Here is a 20,708-nt window from a genome sequence, read left to right on the forward strand (position 1 = left end):
TCACACATTTATACATATATCTATCTAAGGTATCCATCGAAGAAAACCTCAATTCATTCGCCGGCCATTTGAGGCATTTTCCCAAGACAAAACTGGGAAAGTAGTTGTCAACAGAGAGCCAGAGCCAGAGAGATGGGCTGGGAAAATGATTTTCATGTTTATGCAATGACTATGGGAACAAATAACAAATATCAGCCAAAGACATTGCGAATTTCCGCAGAGGCAAGAGTTGGCCGGGGGCCCGGGCCGAATTCTACCTGAAAAACCTTGCCAATTCTGGTTTCAAAGGTGTGTCCCGAAAAACAGGATCGCCATCGCCATCGCCATCGGGATCGGGATCGGGATCGGGATCGTCTGGAACGGAACTGCTCTGCCGTATATCCAATGCCATATCAAGTGACCGGGCAGGGCAACCAGATTCCTCCGGTCTCCCCGCTTTATCACTTACAGGTTTTTTGTTTTTGGCCAGGCGAAAGAAAGGCTGTAAGGCAGTAACAGCAGATTTAACACTTGAGAAATTAGCCGATTTCATATACCGTTTTTTAATTAAGTCTTCTTAAGTTACTGATGGGAAAGTTATATATATTTTCGGGTTTCTTTTTTTTCGTCGACGGCGTCGATTAATTAATAAATGCGACAGTAAGTGGTCGATAAGTGGCTGTCTCGAATTAATTGAGGCGCCCGAAAAAAAGACAGACTTTCACAATAATCTGGGTCTTTAGGTGCCGCGTCCTTGGGGCAGAGCCTTTGAAGTCGTGAGAATTGGCCTGGTTTTTATTTTCAGTGATTTATTGATTAAAGAGCACTTGGTAATGCAATTTTCACTTGAACAAAACATTTTATTATGCTAATTTTATGCAAGACCTAGGCAAAATTCCCTAATGAGAATTGCATGATCACTTCGATTACTGGAATTTATTAACGATCGCTAGTCGTACCTTAATCGATTGAAGCCTATGCAAAAGGGGTTCGAAAGTAAGTGATTTTGACCTTTTCCATAGTAATTACTTTGGCCAGTAATAAGTCTAGCTGGTCTCCTGCCCGCGGCGATCCTTCGACTTAAGTGCTCCCCCTGCCCCCTTAGTTTTATTTCCATTAAATTTAGTTGCAACTTTATGTGGATGATCCATTCCGATCATAAAATGCGCATTTTACGACCCATAACCCAGGTCATATGGTATTTATATAGTATTTGCCGGCGGTCTAGGCGAGGGCTAATTAAGGCAGCGTCGTGTGCGTGACTTACGAAAGTCAAGAAATGTGTTTTCTGGGTTTTGCTTCCTTCGGTTTTTGGGGTGCGCACAGGATATGCAGGAAATGGCTGGGAGAGCGGGCAAAAGATACAAAAGTATCTGAAGCGATATTCTCTCTCGCAACGTTCGCCCCTCCCTCTCGCTCTACTACTGTGTATATATCGTAATTTGATCTTTGAGCAAACAGCAAACAGCAAAAAGGACGCCAGGACTCAGGGGTTGCTGCTGCCCTTCCTGCTGTTTCGCTCCTGGCTCCAGGAGCCCAGCTGTCGTTTTCGCCTCCTGTAGAGCGTTTAGAGGCCCTTCTGCCCCGAGATATGATGAAATCGAATGCGGTGGTTGTTGGGCCCCGAAACCGTTACGTGCCACATTAAACCTGCAACAAATAATACCCTAAATGGTGGCCCAATGCAGGCGTGCGATCGCACGGAGTTGAATAAACTTGGCTGGGATTGGAGCAAATGGGGCGTAAATGTGCCAGAACCTAATATGCACAAGGAGGGGATAGTAAATCTTAAAGATCTTTTATTAAGGGAATTTCTTTAGCCAGTTTTTGAGTTTATAAACCAAATAAAATTAAAGTATCTCATGGATTCTTATATATTTTTTATAGGAATACCAAATAAAATATAAGTATCTCATAGATACTCTTAAACTTTTATAAAAATTATATATATTTTTTAAAGAAATTTCTTTATCCAGTTTTAGAGTTCATAAACCAAATAAAATTAAAGTATCTCATAGATACTCTTTAATCATATAAGTATTATATATATTCCTTAAAGAAATTTCTTTAGCTAGTTTTTGGGCTTATAAGCCAAATAAAATGAAAGTATCTCACAGATACTTTTACACTCATATAAATATTTTATATGTTTTTTATAGGAATTCCTTTAGTCAGTTTTTGAGTTTATAAGCCAAATAAAATGTAAGTATCTCACAGATACTTTTACAGTCACATAAGTATTTTATGTATTTTCTACATTTTTGTATATTTAAATTTTGATGAACTAAATTTCTACTATTTTTTCTTCCCTGCTTTATATGATAATTAATTATCTAGTTTTTTTTAGCCCATTTATTTACTTTTTGCCACAACTTCCCTTTGCTAATTTCTTGCAGCTGGGAAATGCAAATGCTTTGTCGCCCATGGCTAATAAACCCCAGAAAAAAGAGTTTAGGAGGCGGAAACCCGAGCTCAGGAAGTGCCTAGGTAAAAGTTATAAACATAATAGTTCAATGATCTCCAGTTGCAGCTGTAGAGAAGCAGGGAGAACGAAATGAGACTGAAATTCAGGGTTTCGAATTTTGGTAACGATTATTTAATTGCTGGGAAATGAGCTGCATTGATTGATGGTTCTTAAGACCCAGAAATATAGAACTTTATAGGTTCAAGAATTTTTTCTAGAATTTTTGAAAGTGCTGAACTGGCCATCATTAATAATGTTTTATTTTACAAGAAGCTGAGAATACGTTAATCTATAAACCTACAAATTCCTGCATTTCCAAACCAAATACACTTTTTTTTAAATTAATTTTTTTTTGATTATAATAGTGCTGAACTGGCCATATATATTTTACAAGAAGCTGAGAATACCTTTATCTACAAACCTAAAATACCTGAATTTCAAAACCAAATACACTTATTTTAAAATAATTTTTTTAGGATTATTTTATTTTACAAGAACACCCATATCTACAAGCCTAAAAATTCCTGCATTCCTAAACCAAATACACTTTATTCCGATTATATGAAATATAATATAGGGGTTCCTAAAGTTTTCATATTAGTTTGATACTTTTTTATCATTATCTAAGCCGCCCTTCCAGTTCCGTGGAAAGTTGACATTTCACCGAGGCAATCGACCCTAAGTACACCTACAACCGATCCGACCCGATGCGATCCGGTGTTTGCTCAATGATTAGACAACGGCCGTTCCATATGCAAATAGCAGGCCGAATACCAGTTGTCAAATAAAGCCCTATGGGTCCCTCTACGGCGTTCGTATATCACCCAAGCCTGGAAAGGAAGTTGTCCACTCGAAGAGCAAATAGCGCAGCCAAGACACAAAGGAAAAGTACGGCAAAGAAAAATTCGCCTTTTGCCGACGGTAGAAACAGTCAGTTTTTTATAATTTTACTTGGGTTTGTCGTTTTTTTTCTCGAAAAGGTGGGTTTTCAAATCTGAGAGCGCATGCGCAGTCAGCGCAGAGCGAACGAGTGCCGCAGAGAGAGAGAGAGCGGCAGAGCGAGGAAGCGAGAGAAGCCAGGGAGAGAGGGAAAAAAACGACCACCTGTCCGAAAACCGACAACAAAGCGAAGCGAAGGAAGGCAGCGAAAAGGAAGCGCGGTGAACACAGGCCACACAAAGGAAGGCAACGAAGGAGCAGCCCAAAAGGGAGGCCGATGAAGAGGGGGCGCAGCGCAGAGGGCGCAAATTCAAGAAGTTTTCGAGCCGCTTCCAGATTCGAGTTCCCCTGCAGATCCTCGGAGTGGGGATCATAAATGGGAGGGTTTATAGTATAGGATGTATCGGGTTCTGATTATATATCAAGCGTTTTATACAAAGAAGTTGATAGAAAAACCATATTGTACAGACCACTAGATATTTTAAAAATATTCTTGAAAAATGTAAGGAAAATTTAAGGAAGATTTTTAAATGTTTAAGGAAGAAATTTTTAGGAATTTATAAAGACAGGATATAAGGAGGGCTTGGAAAAAAGGGAAGATATAATATTAGAAGCTGGTAGTTAAAGGTAATACAATTGGAAATAACTTGGTACCCTTTTTAGATTAAAGCTAATGATGGTTAGAAAATGCATTTGAAATTCCCCAAGTTTAAAGTAGATTTTCTTTGGTTGTCAGAATTTTAAATTTATCGATATTTTAAGATCTTTAAATACCCTAACGAAAAATAAGTAAATTGAAAGAGTTTTTAAATAAGTTGTTAGCAGGAGTGCCCAATAAATACTCTCAAAAGTATAGGTATTTTAGGTTCCTTTGTGGTTTTTTTGGGTTCTATATGTTCAAGAAAAAAATCTTATTTGGATATGAAAAGGGCTCTGAACTGGGATCGAGTAAAAACTATAAAAAAAAAACCATATAGTGGTAGAATACCGCCTAAAACTGAGCAGGATCGACTGTTCTCATAGGTATTTCGGATATTAAAAGGACTCTGAACTAGGATCGAGTAAAAACTATAAGAAAAAACCATATAGGGGTAGAACACCAGCTAAAACTGAGCAGGATCGACTGTTTTCATAGGTATTTCGGGTGTAGAATGCCAAGAAAGCCCGTTCATTAATATAACACCTAGTGATACCAAAAGTCGTTCGATTTCCAGAAGTTTTGGGCGTGCGAGACCGCCTTGTAGAGCCCTGGAATTTCGGTTTCTCGCCCCTTCCGCCGTGTCCCCTCGTTCTAAGCGGCGTCTCCGCTTTACTCACCAGTTCCGCGGACGGTGCTTGGCAAATTCGCAAACGCCAGCGCCAGCAGCAGCAGGGGCAGCGACGCCGGCAGCGACGCGGCGGCGTGCATTTTGCTAATCCAACAACAAATCCGAGTGCTTGGTGCGCGACTGCGACGTCGGCTGCGCTGCGATTGCATTGTAATCCAGTTTTCCAGTTAACCACTTTTCCAGTTTTTCACCTCCTCTTGCTCCTTCCTCTTTTCGGCTCTCCTCTAGGTCTCTTTTTTTTTGAGGATGTGTGTTTCGGGGATAATTTTGCGTTTAAATGTTTGATTTTCGCTCGATTCGCTTTTTTCTTTAGTGTTTCAAGCCTTAGAGCTTTATTTGATCAACTAGCAGGAGGCACTCTCCCGACGACGGCGACATCTTCCGCTTTGGAACATAAAAAAAATGGCAAAAAAACGCTTTTCCGAGTATTTCTTGCTTTTTTTTTCCGCGAGGATCGAGCACAAATTCAAATTCAAACCGACGCCGCGCCTGCGTACTGCTCTTCTCGCTTCACTCTCTTCGCACTCACACACGCGCGCCTCGAGGTAGATACACTTTTCGAAAATCCTTGTTTTTCCCGCTTCCTCGGCTATCCCCGCCGCAGAAACTCCTTTTCCAGCCGCTTTTCTCGCTGCGCCATGCTCAGCCGCGCTGTTTTCCTATATCTCTCGGTTTCCCAGCGAGCACTCACTTTCAAAAAAAACTGATTCAGTTCCTCAACGTGCGCTCGTCCGCTTTCACAACCGCTCCGTCCACTCAAAAAAATCGATCTGCTCGAAAGGTTCAAAGCGGGCGCGTAGGCGATCCGGTGTGACCAACGCTCGCTCGGTTTTCGGTAGTTCTCGCTAGTTTTCAGTATTTCTGTGGTATTTTTTCTAGCGATATTTTCGACACACCGATTTTCCATCCCTATTCCCGAGCGGCTGCTCTCTGCTTCTCCCACGCTCTCCGCTGCTGCTCGGAACAGTGCTGTCAGTTCCTGCTGTAAAAAAGCTGTTTTATACTTTAAGGAATAAAACACTTTAAAAAATTCAGGAAAAGTTCATGTTTCTGTTTCGCAAGCCTCAAATTATACCCAATACTAATAATGCTATAAGTCGTCATCAGGAGCAAAAAAGGGAGGGGTATTGTATATTAATATATTTTTCACTTTATAGTTTTATGTTTTCTTATCAAGAAAAAACGTTCTATTGAACCTAAATTTAAAAAGATAACATGGGTGGTCCTGGCCGGCCTTCTAGCGTCCAAAACTTTACATCGTTGTCCTGAAAAGTATCTTTTTTAAAGTCAGTGAACACTGTCCTTTGAAATCTAGTGTACCGAAATTTGGCGCACTTTTTCTGTTACTCAATCCGCAGGTACTGTTATCAATGGTTTTTCTTAATGTTTTTTTCAATTTTTTAATAACTAATATGTTGAATTCGTAGGCTAATATCACGTTTTTCACTCCAAAGTGTTACCAAAAATACATAAATTAAAAAAAACTCCAGATAGTTACCTTTGGAAACATCTTAACTAATTAACAATTTTTCTATTGAAATATGCTGTTCACCGCAAAACCTCTTTTCTTGGAGCTGCAACTATTTATTTTGTCGATAAAAATATGTGAAAATATAGATTATATGTAGTATTTGTATAAAAACTGGTATATGTTTTTTGCAATGATGGCAACATCAAATAAGCGGAAAGAAGGCAAAATAGTTTTATAAAAAACCGCTTCCTCATTTTTTCTCACATATGGATTTCCGAAAAGCCAGATTTGACGGGAAAAAAGCTTAAGATGCAACCTTGTTTCGGAGAGCAGACGGCCACTTACGTTTGCTTACGTTGTTACGCTCAGACACAAAAAAATACTAAAAAAATAATTATGATATTCAAATTAGCGATGCAATGCGCTCCCTGTTAGCTGGATATTTTAAAGTTTTTAGCCTAAAAACATTACATAGAAACAAATACTAAACTAAAACACGATTGGTTAGCGCGTTTCTTGGAATGCCGCCCGATCGGTTGGTGAATAAATAGGCGCTTGCGAGGGTGTGCCCGCTAGGTCGGGATGGTGCCTCGGCTAGTTGGGGGCTGTCCTAGCTATATTGGGAGGGGTCACTCTAAAAATAATGGTTTTTAAAATCTTATATGATGACCCCCTTACAAAAAATGCGAAAATCTGTCAAAAAATAAATTCTCCTGAAATTGATGGGGATCGTTAGGATTTTACGCAAGCTGCTCAAATCAATCGGTCATTTAGCTGTACGATCTGATTTGACGAAACTACGGGTGAAAAACCGGGAAGAAAAATCGTTTTTTTTTTACTAAAATCTGAATATCGTATTTTTGACAAAAATGTGAATCCAATTTTTAAAATAAATAGTCAGTTTTTTGGCTGCCATAAAGAAACTAAACATCAGAATGAGGAGTGTCATACCTCGTTGAGCTCGTTGTTTAATTTCCTATCTATTCAAACCTGAAAATTTTTGACTTTTCAGATTTTTGGCAAAAAATCATGATGCACCTTTACAAAAATGCGAAAATTGGTGAAAAATAAATTAAAATTTGTATTATTGTCCAACAGTTATATGTATTTTAATGATTTTTAGGCATTTTTTTATAATTATATTCCATAGCTCCCGTAGAAATGATCAAAAAAAATATCAATTAGTTGAAAAATTTAGTTTTAAAATTTAAAAAAAAAAAACAGACGAGCATAATATTTAGCTGGCAAAGGAACGATCGGGTATTAATAGAAAAATAAAAGGAAAATAACGATATATCTATTAACACATTTTGTATTAGGTCCAAAATGATTATTTTTTAATATAATACTGTTTCTTCGCTGTTTCTTATTCATGGCGTTTTTTTAACTTAAATGTGAAAATACTTAATTTAAAATTTTAATTTGTTTTATATTTTTTTGTTCAATTTTTTATTGACTTAAATTGTTTAAAAATATTATAAAAATTATGAAATTAAACCATGAGGTTGAAAAAGATTCGTAACTTTTTCAATTAAAATTGTATAAGACATTTTGAATTAAAAATGCGAATATTTATTTTAACTAGTCCAGTTTTTTATCAATGTGCCACCACGGGCTTGGCATCCAGTTATTCTAAATTTTTGACTCCACCACCCAAGTAAAGATATCATAATTAGCATTTTTAAATATTTTATTTCATTTTTTTCTTGCTTTTTCATTTCAACTAATTTGAGTTGTTCTCGACTTAAGTTAAATTTTCGTTTTCTGCTCCCTCCGCTCGCAATACGTTCTTAGTTTTCGATTTTCGAACTGTTTTCTCGGCATTCCCCACTTTACACACACATTTCTTGCAATTATCGTAATTACTTGGCTTAATAGGATTTTCATTTGAATTTTCTTTTTGTCTTGTATCGTTTTCTTTTTTTTTTCTGTAACGTCTATGTAATTGAACTTTTAATTGAATCGTTTGACAATTATCCAAAAAATGTAACACCATCTTTATGTCCGACTCTCGGAACGTTATGCCATTTAAAAAGCTCTGCGCAAATGGGCCAAGGAAAGAATAGAAATAGATTCGAGTGAAAAAATCAGGGCAAACGGAGAACATTTAAAGCGATTTCTGTATTACTTTAGATAAATATGTATATTTGTGTATATGTTAAAAAAAACGTAATTACAGTATTGGCTTAATGAATTAAGAACCCAACAAGGAATCATAAGGCAGCATTTCGTGTTAAAAATTGTACGCTTCACACTTAGTTGCGTTTTTTGGTAGATCGCTCAAATGTTTTACAAATTGTTGCTAAGCTTTTTAGGTTTTACTTTCGGTTTTACGTTTAAAATTGTTTACATGTACCTTTCGTTACGTTTATAAATAGGCTTACACCACTAGGCAGGAAAAAAAAACACAAACACTCTCTCTAATCTTAGCTAGTCGTTTAATTTAAGCGTTGACATACACATTTATGCTCTATACGATATACAGTACTCCACTTGTTTCTTTACATAATTGATTTAATTTCCATTTACTCGCTTAGGGGCTAGGCAAAAAAATATTGAAGTTTTCACATGGATGCTGGGTGCTGTGAGCCTTGCAACCCGATCAGGTTTCAAATTGCTAACTATAGTGGCGGTGTTTTTATTTTCCATGAAAAAACAACATTTCGACAACATTTTTTTAAGTGCTTCTGATTTTTGGGGATTTTTTTTTCAAACTCTGTTAATACTGTATTATCCCGTAAATAATATTTAGTATAAAATATAAAGGTTGGTATTTTTTTCCATTTACTTTTGGCTTTCCTGACCGGGTCACAGGTCAAATGCAGCACTTACTCTCAAAGTTTCTCTCACTGCATTCACTTCGTATCTTCCATATAGATATATTTAAGTCTAAAAATTTGATAAATTTTGGCTTAGAAAATTGTTTTTGCTTGCTGCTTTTGCTTTTGCATTTTATTTTCCTTTTTCTTACTTGAAACTAACTACAGGCATTTTATAATTATGTTTCTATTTAATTGAATTGATTTTCGGGTTCTGTTTAAAATTGTATGCAACTCGCTGTTTAAAATGAACTTTTGAAGTTATGTAGTTGGTTTATGATTTTTACCTTCTCCTCCCTTCGATACGTTTCGTGTTTAATTGATATACGATTTTTTTACTCAATAAGTAGCTTAAGATTTGCACTAGTTGATATAATTTGCTGTTCGAAAACTCATCGAGCTTTGCCATAAAATAATTAACGCTATAAATCACAATACGGTTTTTGTTTTCTTTTCTATTCTTTTTTTTTTTTACATATATTTTCATGGTTACTCAAGGGATGGTTAACTATTTTCCTGGGGTCTGTGTCATACAAATTTACAAAAAAAAAAAATCGATCCTTAGTGCTTAAATTTCAGCCAAGATATTTATAGAAGTTGGTTTTGCTTTGCCAGGCCCTTTCGAGAATAGTTAACACCACTTGAGCCAGAATTACGCTAATATTTTGACAAAAAAAATGATGGTTACACACTAGAAGTTCTGCTTTTTAATACATTCATGGGATATGCTAATGCTTTATGTATAGGTATATCTTTTTCAGATTTCGCCGGGGGTTCGGGCACTTCCCCTACTTAGACGTGTGTGGCCAGAGGCCCCTTCTGCGTGTGTCCCTTGCCATTGTTGGACAGTATAAACTGGCCGGACGGACTCTGGGCACACTGGCCGCCGCTTCCGCCGCCGCCCGCCAGGGGCGTGGCCGCCAGGGTGTTACTGCTGGCGGTTAAATTCGAACTGCTGCCGCTGACGCTGCCCCCCGCGGCCACGCCCCCTCCGCCGCTGGGCGTCGAACCGCCCCCGCCGCCTCCGCCCATGCCGTTCAAATTGCCAACGGGACTCGTGGTAATCACCGCCCCGCCCACAAAGTGCTTGAGACCACCGTTGGCATGGTGGGCGTGGCCGTGGCGGGCGGCATGGTAGGGGGGCGGGGCGGGCGTGGCCGCCGGATTGGCGGTACTGGGCGGTGGGAGGGGTGGCAGCAGCGAGGAGTTCGTCCTTAGGTAGGGATTACCGTAGATGGCGCTGAAGCGGCTGTCGATGCCGTTCTGAAGCAGCGGTTGTCCTGCAAAAATCGAGACATTTCATTAGTTTTTATTTAAACATATTAGATTATTATATTTTGTAATTATTTTCTCTTCACGGAAGAAAGTATCTTAATATATATAAAAAAAAATTAAAATAAATGTGTCTGAAAGTATGCAGTAAAAATATTAAGTTAGCTTTCGGGCTAGAAATATATAAAAAGGCTTTTTAAAACATTTTCTTTACTTGATATGCATTAAAAAACTATTTTTTTTAAAGTACTTTTATAATCAGAGTGCTTTGTAAATCTCCAGAGGTTTGAAACCCCCCAAAAATAGTTCCTGAAAGTATGCTTTAGTATACATAACTACGCCTATTATATTTTATACTTAGAATAATCTGATTTTAAATTTTAAGCCAACTTTAATTAAGATTAAGTATATTTTTTATTTCATAATTGCCTTTTAAATCTCAAGAGGTTTGAACCCCTAAAAAGTGATGCCTACAAGTATGCTTTAGTATAAGTTTCGTCGCCTATTAGATTTTAGCCTGAGATTAAGCCTGATTTTTTAAGAAGGGACTTTTGAAGCTACTTTAATAAAGATTACGTGTTTTTTATCTTAAAGTATTAATCATAAATATTTGCCTTGCCAAGCTTTAGAGATTTGAGAACCCATTAAAAAATGATGTCTAAAAGCATGCTTTAATACGTGTATACCAGATATTTTAGAAAGATATAGTTTGTTGTACCCTTGGAGTGTTAATCACTTTTTCCTTTAACGAAACCCACAAAATGTAGCAATTAACTCACCGAGAAATCCGTTCGCCTGCTGGGACTGCTGAAGTTCGTGCCGCTGGTTGCGTGGCAGGCTGGCGCCGCCCCCCGAGCCGGCGCCGCCCCCATTGACAGAGGCGCCCGAGTGGGGCAGCGTGGCCGAGTTCATGCCACCGTTCTTGACCTTGGCCCCGCCGACAGCACCGCCGCCGCCCACCACCACGGCCGCCCCCTCGCCGGGCGGGCTGTAGTCCAGGGCGTACTCAAAGTAGTGGGCATAGCCATTGGCCTGCGGACTGCCCTTGTAGGCCGTCTCCTGCTGGTTCTTCAGGTTCTTGATGTGGCACTGCCGGTTGTAGCGATCGCCGCCAAAGTCACCCGAGAAACGCTCATCGAACTTCACGGGACCGGCGAGTGGCACCCCCAGGGTGGCGCCCTTCATCTGCACATCCGGCATCGGCGACTGGGTGAGATTGATGGCCAGGCCATCGCCGCCCGCCTCCGAGTACTCCACATCGTAGGCCTTGGATCGCAGCTCGCTCTTCAGCTCGTTCAGCTTGTCGCCGCCGCGCGACGCCTCCGGTATCACATCCGCCGGCATGGGCTTCTTGCTGCTCCGCCGCTTGCGGTACACAATGATGATCATCACGATCATCAGGATGGTGGCCACGCAGAACATGGAGCCCATGACGACCAGTGGCACGGGTATGTTGCCCGGCTCCCGCAGCAGGGTGATCACCAGCGAGTCGCCGCCGTACGAGTTCATCACCGTGCAGTTGTACTTCCCGAAATGCGTGGCCTTGCTGTCGCGGATGATCAGGGCCGCGCGCACGCCCTCCGGCAGGTGGTGCTCCTCGAAGATGTATATGTCCGGATCGGCACTGCTCATGTTGATGATCTTGCCCTCGAACGACCAGAGGATGTGCTCCGCCTTGGGTATGCTGAAGGCCAGGCAGTCGATCTTCACACGGCCGCCGACGCCGCCGAACTGCACCTTGTGCGACGTTATGATCGGGGCCCTCTTCACGTAGACCGTGGCCTCGGCTCCGATCTCGGGAAATCCGTTGACCACCGCCTTGCAGAAGTAGCGCCCGGCCGTTTCGCTACTCACCTTCAGCTTCAGTTCCGCAGCTGTGCCAACAACCTGGAAAATAAGGGGTAATATATGAAAAACTGTTATAAACGCAAATTCTTTAGATCCAAGTGATTTTTTTCTAATAACTGTGTTCTTCTTTATCGTTCTAAATAGTATAAATAATCAGCACTTGTATAAAATTACTATCAAAATTTTCTAAGGATTTGAAGGCGCAGTGGTTGGACTTAGCCGGGAATTCTTTAGGCTCATCAGAATTTTCTCTGATTATTAATGATGATCACTTGTAATTAGTAAATTATATAATTATATAATTAGTAATAAACTAAATGTCCATACTTTATTTAGATATATTAATAATACCAAATTCTTTACCTAAAATAGTAGAGAAAGCAATGCTGCCAATTTTATTGATAGGATTATCAAAATCGAAACATGGGCATCACTGCAAATTCTTTAGGACTTATACGAATTTTCTTGAAGTGAACAATAATGATTATCACTTTTAAATTAGTAAAGCAAGCAAGCGAATATAAACTGGATTTTTAATTTTACTAAGATATTATCCCAAATTTGTAAAACTCTTTTGAGCAATAAATCAATGCTGCCAAGTAACATTGGCATCACTGCGAATTCTTGAGACAAATGTTTTCGAATACAAACTTTTCTAGGAGTATGAAGCGCATTTTTGAATCACAAGATTTACAATTGATTGCAGATTTTTTTTATCTTCAGTTGGACATGATATTGTTGACCTACCCGATCGTTGTTCTCGCTGATCCATTCGATTTCGGGCGTGGGATTGCCGGCCACCTCGCATTTCATGCTCACAGTGGCGCCCAAATCGGCCTCCACACTCACAGGGCGCTGTCGAAAAACTGGACCAACTAGTGGGGGAAAAAGCAAAGAAAAATGTGAGTAAATCTATAAAATACATAGAACATTATTGCGGAAATACTTACAACTTATGTCCAGAGTCTCGCTTTCCTCGCTTTTGCCCACTGCATTGACCACCTCGCATTTGACAATGGCTTCGTGATATTGCCTCGTTACATTATGAATAATCTGGCGGAGAATATTTATATTTTTACAGGTCTTACTACCCGGATATTATCAAATAACTCACCATCTTGGTGGTAAAATCACCAGTCATTAGCTCGTCGTTGATGAACCAGCGGTAGCTGAGCTCATGGGGATTGGCGTCGGCCTGGCAGCTCAGGATGACCTCGGCGCCCTCCGGAATTTTTCCTCCCGCCAGGGCACCGCCCACCACCGAAACGGTGACCTTGGGCGCGTACTTGACCTCCAGTAGGAGTTTGGCCGATCTGTAGGTCCTATCGGCGGTGTTCTGGGCCTGGCACGTGAACGTCGTGTTGTGATGCTCCTTCTTGGGCGCCAGTTTTAGGATCGATCTGGCCGTAATCCTGCGCGAATCGGCCAGAGGTTCCTTGACATACTCAATGCCCTTGGTGAGCACATTGCCCAGGCCATCGATCCAGGTGATTTCGGCGGCGGGCTTGCCGCCCTGCGAAACGCATTCCAGTTCGATTTCGCGGTCCTCGGTGGTCACCAGGTAATCCCCTTGGGTGATCTTTGGCGCCTCCGGTGGCACCAGGACCGTCAGCTTGGCGAAGCGCGATCGGATGCCCTGTTCACCCTGCGGACCCGGACCCACTTGACACTGGTACTTGGCATCGTCGTCCAGCATCAGGGGATAGATGTCCAGGGAGAAGTCGCCCTCCTCATCGCTGCCCACCATGGAGTAGCGTTCGAAGCCGCTGAGATTGCGATGCTGACCAAGGCCGAAGTCATCCTTGGTCCACTGAAGGGCACCGACCTTTTCCATTACCCTGCAGGGCAGTGTCACACGGGAACCCACGACGGCTGTCTGATCCTGCGGTTCCATGGCGAAGTGCTGGCCCCCATTGTCGCCGCCCTTCGGCTTGTTCTCATCATTCGCGGCGGACGACGATCCCGAAGATGAGGCGGAGGATGAGTCGCTGTGGTGTGAGTTCTGGTTGGACTTGTTCTTCTTCGACTTGGCTTGGACGGCAATCGGTTGGAGGAGCAGCGTCAGGATCAGCAGAAGGACCAGCGGCAGCACCAGTAGGCCACTGCTGCGCATTCTCTTCATGTTCACGCGGCAATTGTTAACTCAGCTGGAAGAAAAAGAAAGGAAAATTAGGGTGAGTACTTAAGTATAATAATAATATGTCCAAAAATGTATTTTAAGAGCGAATATACACCATTATATTGAAATCTTTTTAAAAAGTATCCAAAAGTATGCAACAATATTTTTGCTTTTGCTAGGTTTGATTTGTTCGGAAAGATTAATTCTATAAACTAGTTTATTTAGCTTAAATCATTTAGTATGTATAATAAAATTTGGAATATGGTTAGCTTATAAAAAAATAGAGTAAAATGTTTTAAAATACTTTTAATTTAAAAAACATTTTTAAATGGCGCGTAAGCTAAATGAAAATATTTTTTACTCTACACGAATTGGAGACGCCACTGATGAAGACCACTAAAAGATGGCGCCACTTTCGTTAGATTGTCAACGCTAGGTGGCGGCTCAAAAATGACTGTGTAGATGTCAAATGTAAAAACATTAAAAGTTATGTTAAAGAATTTTTAATGAATTTATTTCGGAGGCTAACAAAAAACACAAAGAAATTTCAGTTGCTAAGTAACACTTAAAAAAACTTCTACTAATTATACGAAACCAGAATTGTTTAACCTATCTCCGCATTTTTTTTACAATCCCCCTTTATTTGCCCAAGTTTTTTCGCTATTTTTGTTACTCTCTTATTGAATTACAGCTTTCCGTTTCGCAATGAATAAAATCTGGATGAAAACAGATGCTGTAAAAAATAATTACAAGCCAGGGCGCTGGCAAAGGAGATTCGACTTTTTAAAATCCCCTTTCGCCCTTTTCACCTTTCACTTCTCGAATGGCAAACGAATGCAATAAAATTCGTTTTGTGGGTCAAGTTTAAGCCAAATGAAAGGCCAGAATGTGCATGAAAAAAGGGGGTGGGGAAAAAGGAAAACTCTGGTATTATGGGGCGGCATATGTGGGGTTGTCAGTTGTCTGGATTTGAGCCATCAACTGCAGCAGACTGCAACTGCAACTGCAAGAGCTGCTAAGCTGCAAATGGAACTGCCCCTGGTGTACCCGAAAAAGGTAAACAAAAATCGTAGAAATGGGACTTATACAAATTTAAAAAATATATATACAAAGGTAATTAAAAAAATGTTTACTGAGTACATAATAATAATATTATATAATATATTATATAAAAAATATAAATAATACTGTATTCAATTTGTAAATCACGTGATTTTAAACAGCTAATTAAGTCTATAGTTTATTTTGTCCCTTGGAAGCAGTCAGAAAATGTAAAAGAAATATAAAGAGAATTATATAAATTTGTATCCCCGGCTATAATAATTTATTTCCCTTTTTGAATAACATTTCCAAAAAATTGATTACTTTTTGCCTTCGAATTTCTCCACATGTGGCTAGAATTGAAATGTATTCGTGGTGGACTTCGCACGCACTTCTGCCCTATGCAGTTTTTCCAGTTTTTTTCCAGCGATTTTGTAGCGCGTTTTTTCACACTTTTTGTCGCCTATTTTTTTGTATTTTCCGCTGGGCTTGTGTACACATCCCCACTTCCATTTTCCGACGACTGAATGCGGCCCCCATAAACAAACAGGCCGCCAAACATATGTATGACATATGGGATAGGACGTCTTCCTATTTTTCCCTTCATCCCCTTGTCAGTCGGTGTTTGGCCTTGGCATTTGCGGCTTTTGTTTGTTTTTCGCATTTTTCTTTGCTTGTTTTTTATTCGGAAAAATCGCTTCTGACCCAAGAACATTTAAAGCAGCGGCAAATGCCAAATGAAAGTGCAGGAAAATATTGCAAATATTTAGTAGAATTGAAGAAACTAAAATAAATTATATTTTTTGCATATGGCTGCCAAAGAAACAATCGCTTAATTAATGGGAAATCAATAAAAAAATAATTATCTTAATATTTTTGTAATTATTTTTTAATTGTCTAAAATATCAGGGCACTGCAGTTCTAGCTTTATTTAAAATGTATTAAACAGGAATTATAGTACAAATGACTTGTTTTAAAGCCAAACTAATAACCTCTTATCAAATTGAGTACTTTCCGTTCTTGAAAGTGCTTGAAATAGCAACTGGACTTAAGTTGACCATTTGCAAGCCTGGCGAAACAATTTTTAAGTCCTTATCGAGTGCACACGTGAGAAATTTCCGTGCTTGTTTGGGCTTCACCTTATCCTTGACTCTAACAATGGAAAATCTCCCCGTTTTTCCCCATTTTCCCCCCCGTTTTCGCCCCTTTTCGACAACTAACCAAAGGTAATGCTAACGATTTCATCAAATTGGCGCCACCTTCGGAAGGCCAAAAACAAAACAAGAGGAAAAACAAAAAAAAAAGTAGAGGAAATGACGGAACGGAAAACAAAAAAGCGCGAAAAACACGGAAAAACTGAGCTCAAAAACGCGCTTAAAACGCTAACGAAACGCGCCGAAAGACAGCGTATATATGCCACCAATCCGTATCGCTATCGCTTTAGCTGCGGCTATAGCTATACGGCTATCCCTTTGCTATTCGCCGGGGCTTTTCTTCTTTTTTTGATACCCTCGAAAAAGGAGGGCATGACAATTTTAGGGAATTTTATGTTGCCAATTCAAAGATAGTTCTGATATTGAGAGCATTAAACGCAAAATGTTTTTACGCGATTTTTAAGAACGAATGTTCTCAATTCAAGAACAATAAAATATAATAATTCCCTTTGCGATTTTAATTTTTATAGAAAAAACAATGGATATTTTAATGTGATTGATTCATGACTAGCATTTTATGTGGCTTTCTCAAGAACTGAATTATGTTTTTTCCAGGGTATTTGCGGGTGCCATTCGAAGACCCCCACCATTATTTTCGTCCTGTTTTCTGTGCGGCTCTCTGTTGCTCTGTTGCTTGTTTACCAGCGCCATGATTTACGGCATTTGCACTTTGACTGCGACTACTGTGCTCCACTGTCCGTATCCGTGTCCGTCCGTATTTTGTCCGTCCCCCCAGAAAAGCCCGGGCATATATAGAGCCGGAAATGCCCGGCGTGCGTATATGCCAGGTGATAAAGAGGTGCGGAGCACGGGGAGGTGCTCGGACAAAAGGCAAAGGAAAACTGTGGAAAAACTTTGGAAAGCTCCGGGTTCGCTTCGCTGGCAGCAATATGCTTGCCTAAATTATTAAAAATTATAATAAAATTTTTATGACCATAAAAGGCCACCGACCGAAAGCCGCTTGGCTTGAGGGTTGGTAGTGGGGGGCTGCAGGGGCTAGAGGCACCCCCCTCCCAAAGCCCCCCTTTTTTGCGGCAGGACCCCATGGGTCCTTCGACCAAAAGTTGTACAGGAAATGACTGGACATGATTTTTCGTGCACACATAACTTTTGTTTTTAGTTGCGGTAGATTCTTGTTGGATAGTAAAAACCACTTCCCCAATAGTCTCTGGCCCCCAAAACCCCCTCTCCCACCTGCCTTTAACCCACACACACACACACAAATTTCCCCCATTTTCTTTTGCGTGCCTGGGACACGGAGAATTGGACACTTGTTCTTCCTTTTTTCCCCGACTTCGGCTTTTATGTACTTCCAGGCGAGACATTAAAATTACTTTCGGTCTGCCATCGCTGTGTCACTTGGTTTTTATTGTCCCTAAGATCATGAATTACTATAATCACTACGATTGTCCAGAGTTATGTGAAGTAGAGCAGGGCAAATATAAAGGTTTATTAACCTTTAGCTTGTATTAAAATATTTTGGGTTGGGCACAATGTAAAACGAGATTTGGTCAATAAACATTATGGTTAAAGTATAAAATGGAAAGTATAAAAATAAATTTAAAGGCGCTTAGAAGTATGCGACTAAACCTTAAGTTGGCTTAAGTTTTAGCTATCAACAATTAACTTAACACAGTGTTGGCTAATTTTAATAAAGTGCTCTCCTTGCCTTCAATGCATTAAGTGTTGGTAAATCCTTTCTAATGCATTTGGCTGGTGTTAATCGCCTGCTGACTGTACTTTTTCCGCTTATAACCATAATCAGGGCATTGTACATTTTTCGAGACCCAACCTTTCCGTTTCCTTTGTACGAGTAACCCATTTCCTTTCTGTTGTTGTGTCTTTTCCTCTCACACCTCCTAGTTTTCTCTATTTTCCCCATTTTCCAGAATTCGCTGCGTTTTGTTTTGTTTATTGTAATTGCCGACTGTCAGCGTTGTTGCTGTTGCCTTTGTAGTTACTTTAGTTGGGTTCAGTTTAGCTACTAATGTTGTTATTGTTGGAAACGCACGTGCTGAAAATGCCACCGCAGAAGGAAAGGAGAAAGAGACGGGTATACAGCGGAGCGAAAGAGATGGTTTATAGGCAAAGAAATAATTAAGAATTTTAAATGCTCATTTTTAAAACGGCTTTAAAAAATTTTTAAAATTTTTAATGTTTTATATTAAAGAATGATAAACTGTTTAATAATTAACTATACATAAAAAAGGAAAAATATTTTAAATTATAAAGATTTTAGCCTATGTGGAACTTTTTTTATACAAAAAAAATCTCGCAATTTTTTTTTTTTTTTATAGATTTTTATACGCTTATTTTCTCATGGTGTAAAAAGGCTACACAAACCGGAGACGGGAAAAGCGGAAAAACACATGCCACGAAAACGCTAATGACACACACAAGCAAATACACAGACGCACCTACACTCGCGCAAATGCAGTGTCATATAGATGGCGGAAAAAAAGTGGGGGCGGGGGTGTTCCCAACATTATGTTAATTAGATCCCTCACGAAGGAATTTTCGCTAGAAATATCTTTCATTCCCAGCATTGGGTAAACAAAAGTTTTTCCTCCTCTTTGGAAAACTACGCCACACACACACACACTCACACACCCCCACTCAAGCAAATTAACTAACACACACACACTTTCTGGATTGTCATGTGTTGATTATCCTTTTTTTGTTTTTTTTCTGTTGGCGGAAGTTTACTTTTCACAAAGCGAGTAACTTCAAGATAAAGTGTAAATAAAATCGGAAAAAATGCAGAAGTAGGTAAATACAATTAGACATTTAACAAACTAATTAAAAAGTATTTTAGTAGGAAGAAAACATTTTTATGGTAATAAATTCAAAAATTTATTTGAAGTTGATAAAGACACATAGTTTGGTAGCAATAAAATATTTTTAAATAATTTGTATATATTTTAATATATTTAACAATTAAAAAAATATGTTTTTTAAAATAAATCTAGCTTAAAACTGTTTTAAAAAAATCAAAAACCCAGAATATCCCAAAATTTAACCACTGAGAACAGCTAGTGGCACTTAACTGTTCCCACTGTTAGAAAAAAGCAAAAATCGTAATCAAATTTATGTTGCTCAGCTGGTGCTACTTGCTCCTCTTCTTCCTGCTCATCAGCAGCAGCCATAAATTAGTCAGGGGCGTCCTAAGAAAGGGGGGCAGGGGGCGTGGCAAGGCCAATAAATTCATCAATTTTTTTTTTCGTTCGGGCCCAAAAGATAAATACAGCAAAGAAGGAAAAGGCATCGAGGAGTTAAGCAAAACTTTTCGCGCCGCCTTCGCACTTGCCAACGGCCACACCCCCAAGGCGTTATGCCCCAAAACCGCCCACCTCCACACCCCCTGCTTAGGCCACTCCAGCTGAAGCCTTTTAATTGAATATTAATAACAAAATCCTGCATATTAAACGGAGGCCGGCAACAAAGCAACTTTACCATCAGAAACACAGGCAGCCGCAGAAAGGACGAAAACCTTTTGTTAATATATGCACACATCTGTGTGGGAGCACTGAGAGAAAATACGGTTGCCAAGGGGAATGCGCATCCAAATTTATGGAATAAATTTTACCACAGAGAAGGAGTTTTGTGGTTTGTAACATAGATATTACAAATAAATATTAAATATTTAAAGGATCTAGCGATTTTTTCACAAGTCATTTTATCCCTACAAATCCCCTTTAAAAGCGTCTTGAAAAAAGAGTTTTTGAAATAAATATTGTATTTTTTTAAATTATTATTATTTATTTTTAAAAAGATCAAGGCTTAGTAAGAGCTTAATTCATTTACAAAATGTCTAATTTTTTCAATATTTTTTTCCTTCTAATTCTTGAGTTTGGAATTTAAAAATGTACTCCCCCCCTGTTTCTGCCAGTGCAGGCGAGTGTGTTGTGCCCTTTGTACTGTGGCACGTCTCCGCCATCCATGACCAAAAGTCCTGCGCTCCTGACGATGTCAAATGTTAATGCAATCAAATTGGAACCTCATTCAGTTCGACGGGAGTGGAAGTGGGAATGAGACTGAGTCTGAGCGGTACACTAAATTCAATTATGCATGTAGTGCGGGAAATTCCAGGGGCTGGCCGAGGGGGGTTTTTGGGGATCTAGAGCAGATTACAACGAAGCCGAGACGTGTCCTTCTTTTTGGCGCCTTTGCAGCTTAATTTCCAGAATAATGGGGACAGTGAATCCCCTAAAGTG

General features: G+C 39.6%; 2 protein-coding genes across 2 annotated transcripts in view; both read right to left on the reverse strand.

The window, feature by feature from the left end:
• Window positions 1-5,466, reverse strand: part of LOC108025736 (neurogenic locus Notch protein) — a 42,159-nt gene extending 36,693 nt beyond the window's left edge. Inside the window, exon 1 of the mRNA XM_017096324.3 lies at window positions 4,700-5,466. Within this exon, the coding sequence (XP_016951813.2) occupies window positions 4,700-4,859 (160 nt within the window). The 5' untranslated portion in view covers window positions 4,860-5,466. The remainder of the gene's footprint in view (window positions 1-4,699) is intronic.
• Window positions 5,467-7,853: 2,387 nt separating this feature from the next.
• Window positions 7,854-20,708, reverse strand: part of LOC108025854 (irregular chiasm C-roughest protein) — a 46,152-nt gene continuing 33,297 nt past the window's right edge. Inside the window, exons 2-6 of the mRNA XM_017096522.2 lie at window positions 13,235-14,267; window positions 13,071-13,173; window positions 12,868-12,995; window positions 11,052-12,159; window positions 7,854-10,280 (exon numbers count right to left, since the gene is read on the reverse strand). Coding sequence (XP_016952011.2) covers window positions 9,793-10,280; window positions 11,052-12,159; window positions 12,868-12,995; window positions 13,071-13,173; window positions 13,235-14,242 — 2,835 coding nt within the window. The 5' untranslated portion in view covers window positions 14,243-14,267 and the 3' untranslated portion in view covers window positions 7,854-9,792. The remainder of the gene's footprint in view (window positions 10,281-11,051; window positions 12,160-12,867; window positions 12,996-13,070; window positions 13,174-13,234; window positions 14,268-20,708) is intronic.

Source organism: Drosophila biarmipes, chromosome X (assembly GCF_025231255.1).
Source record: "Drosophila biarmipes strain raj3 chromosome X, RU_DBia_V1.1, whole genome shotgun sequence".
Lineage (NCBI taxonomy): Eukaryota > Metazoa > Arthropoda > Insecta > Diptera > Drosophilidae > Drosophila > Drosophila biarmipes.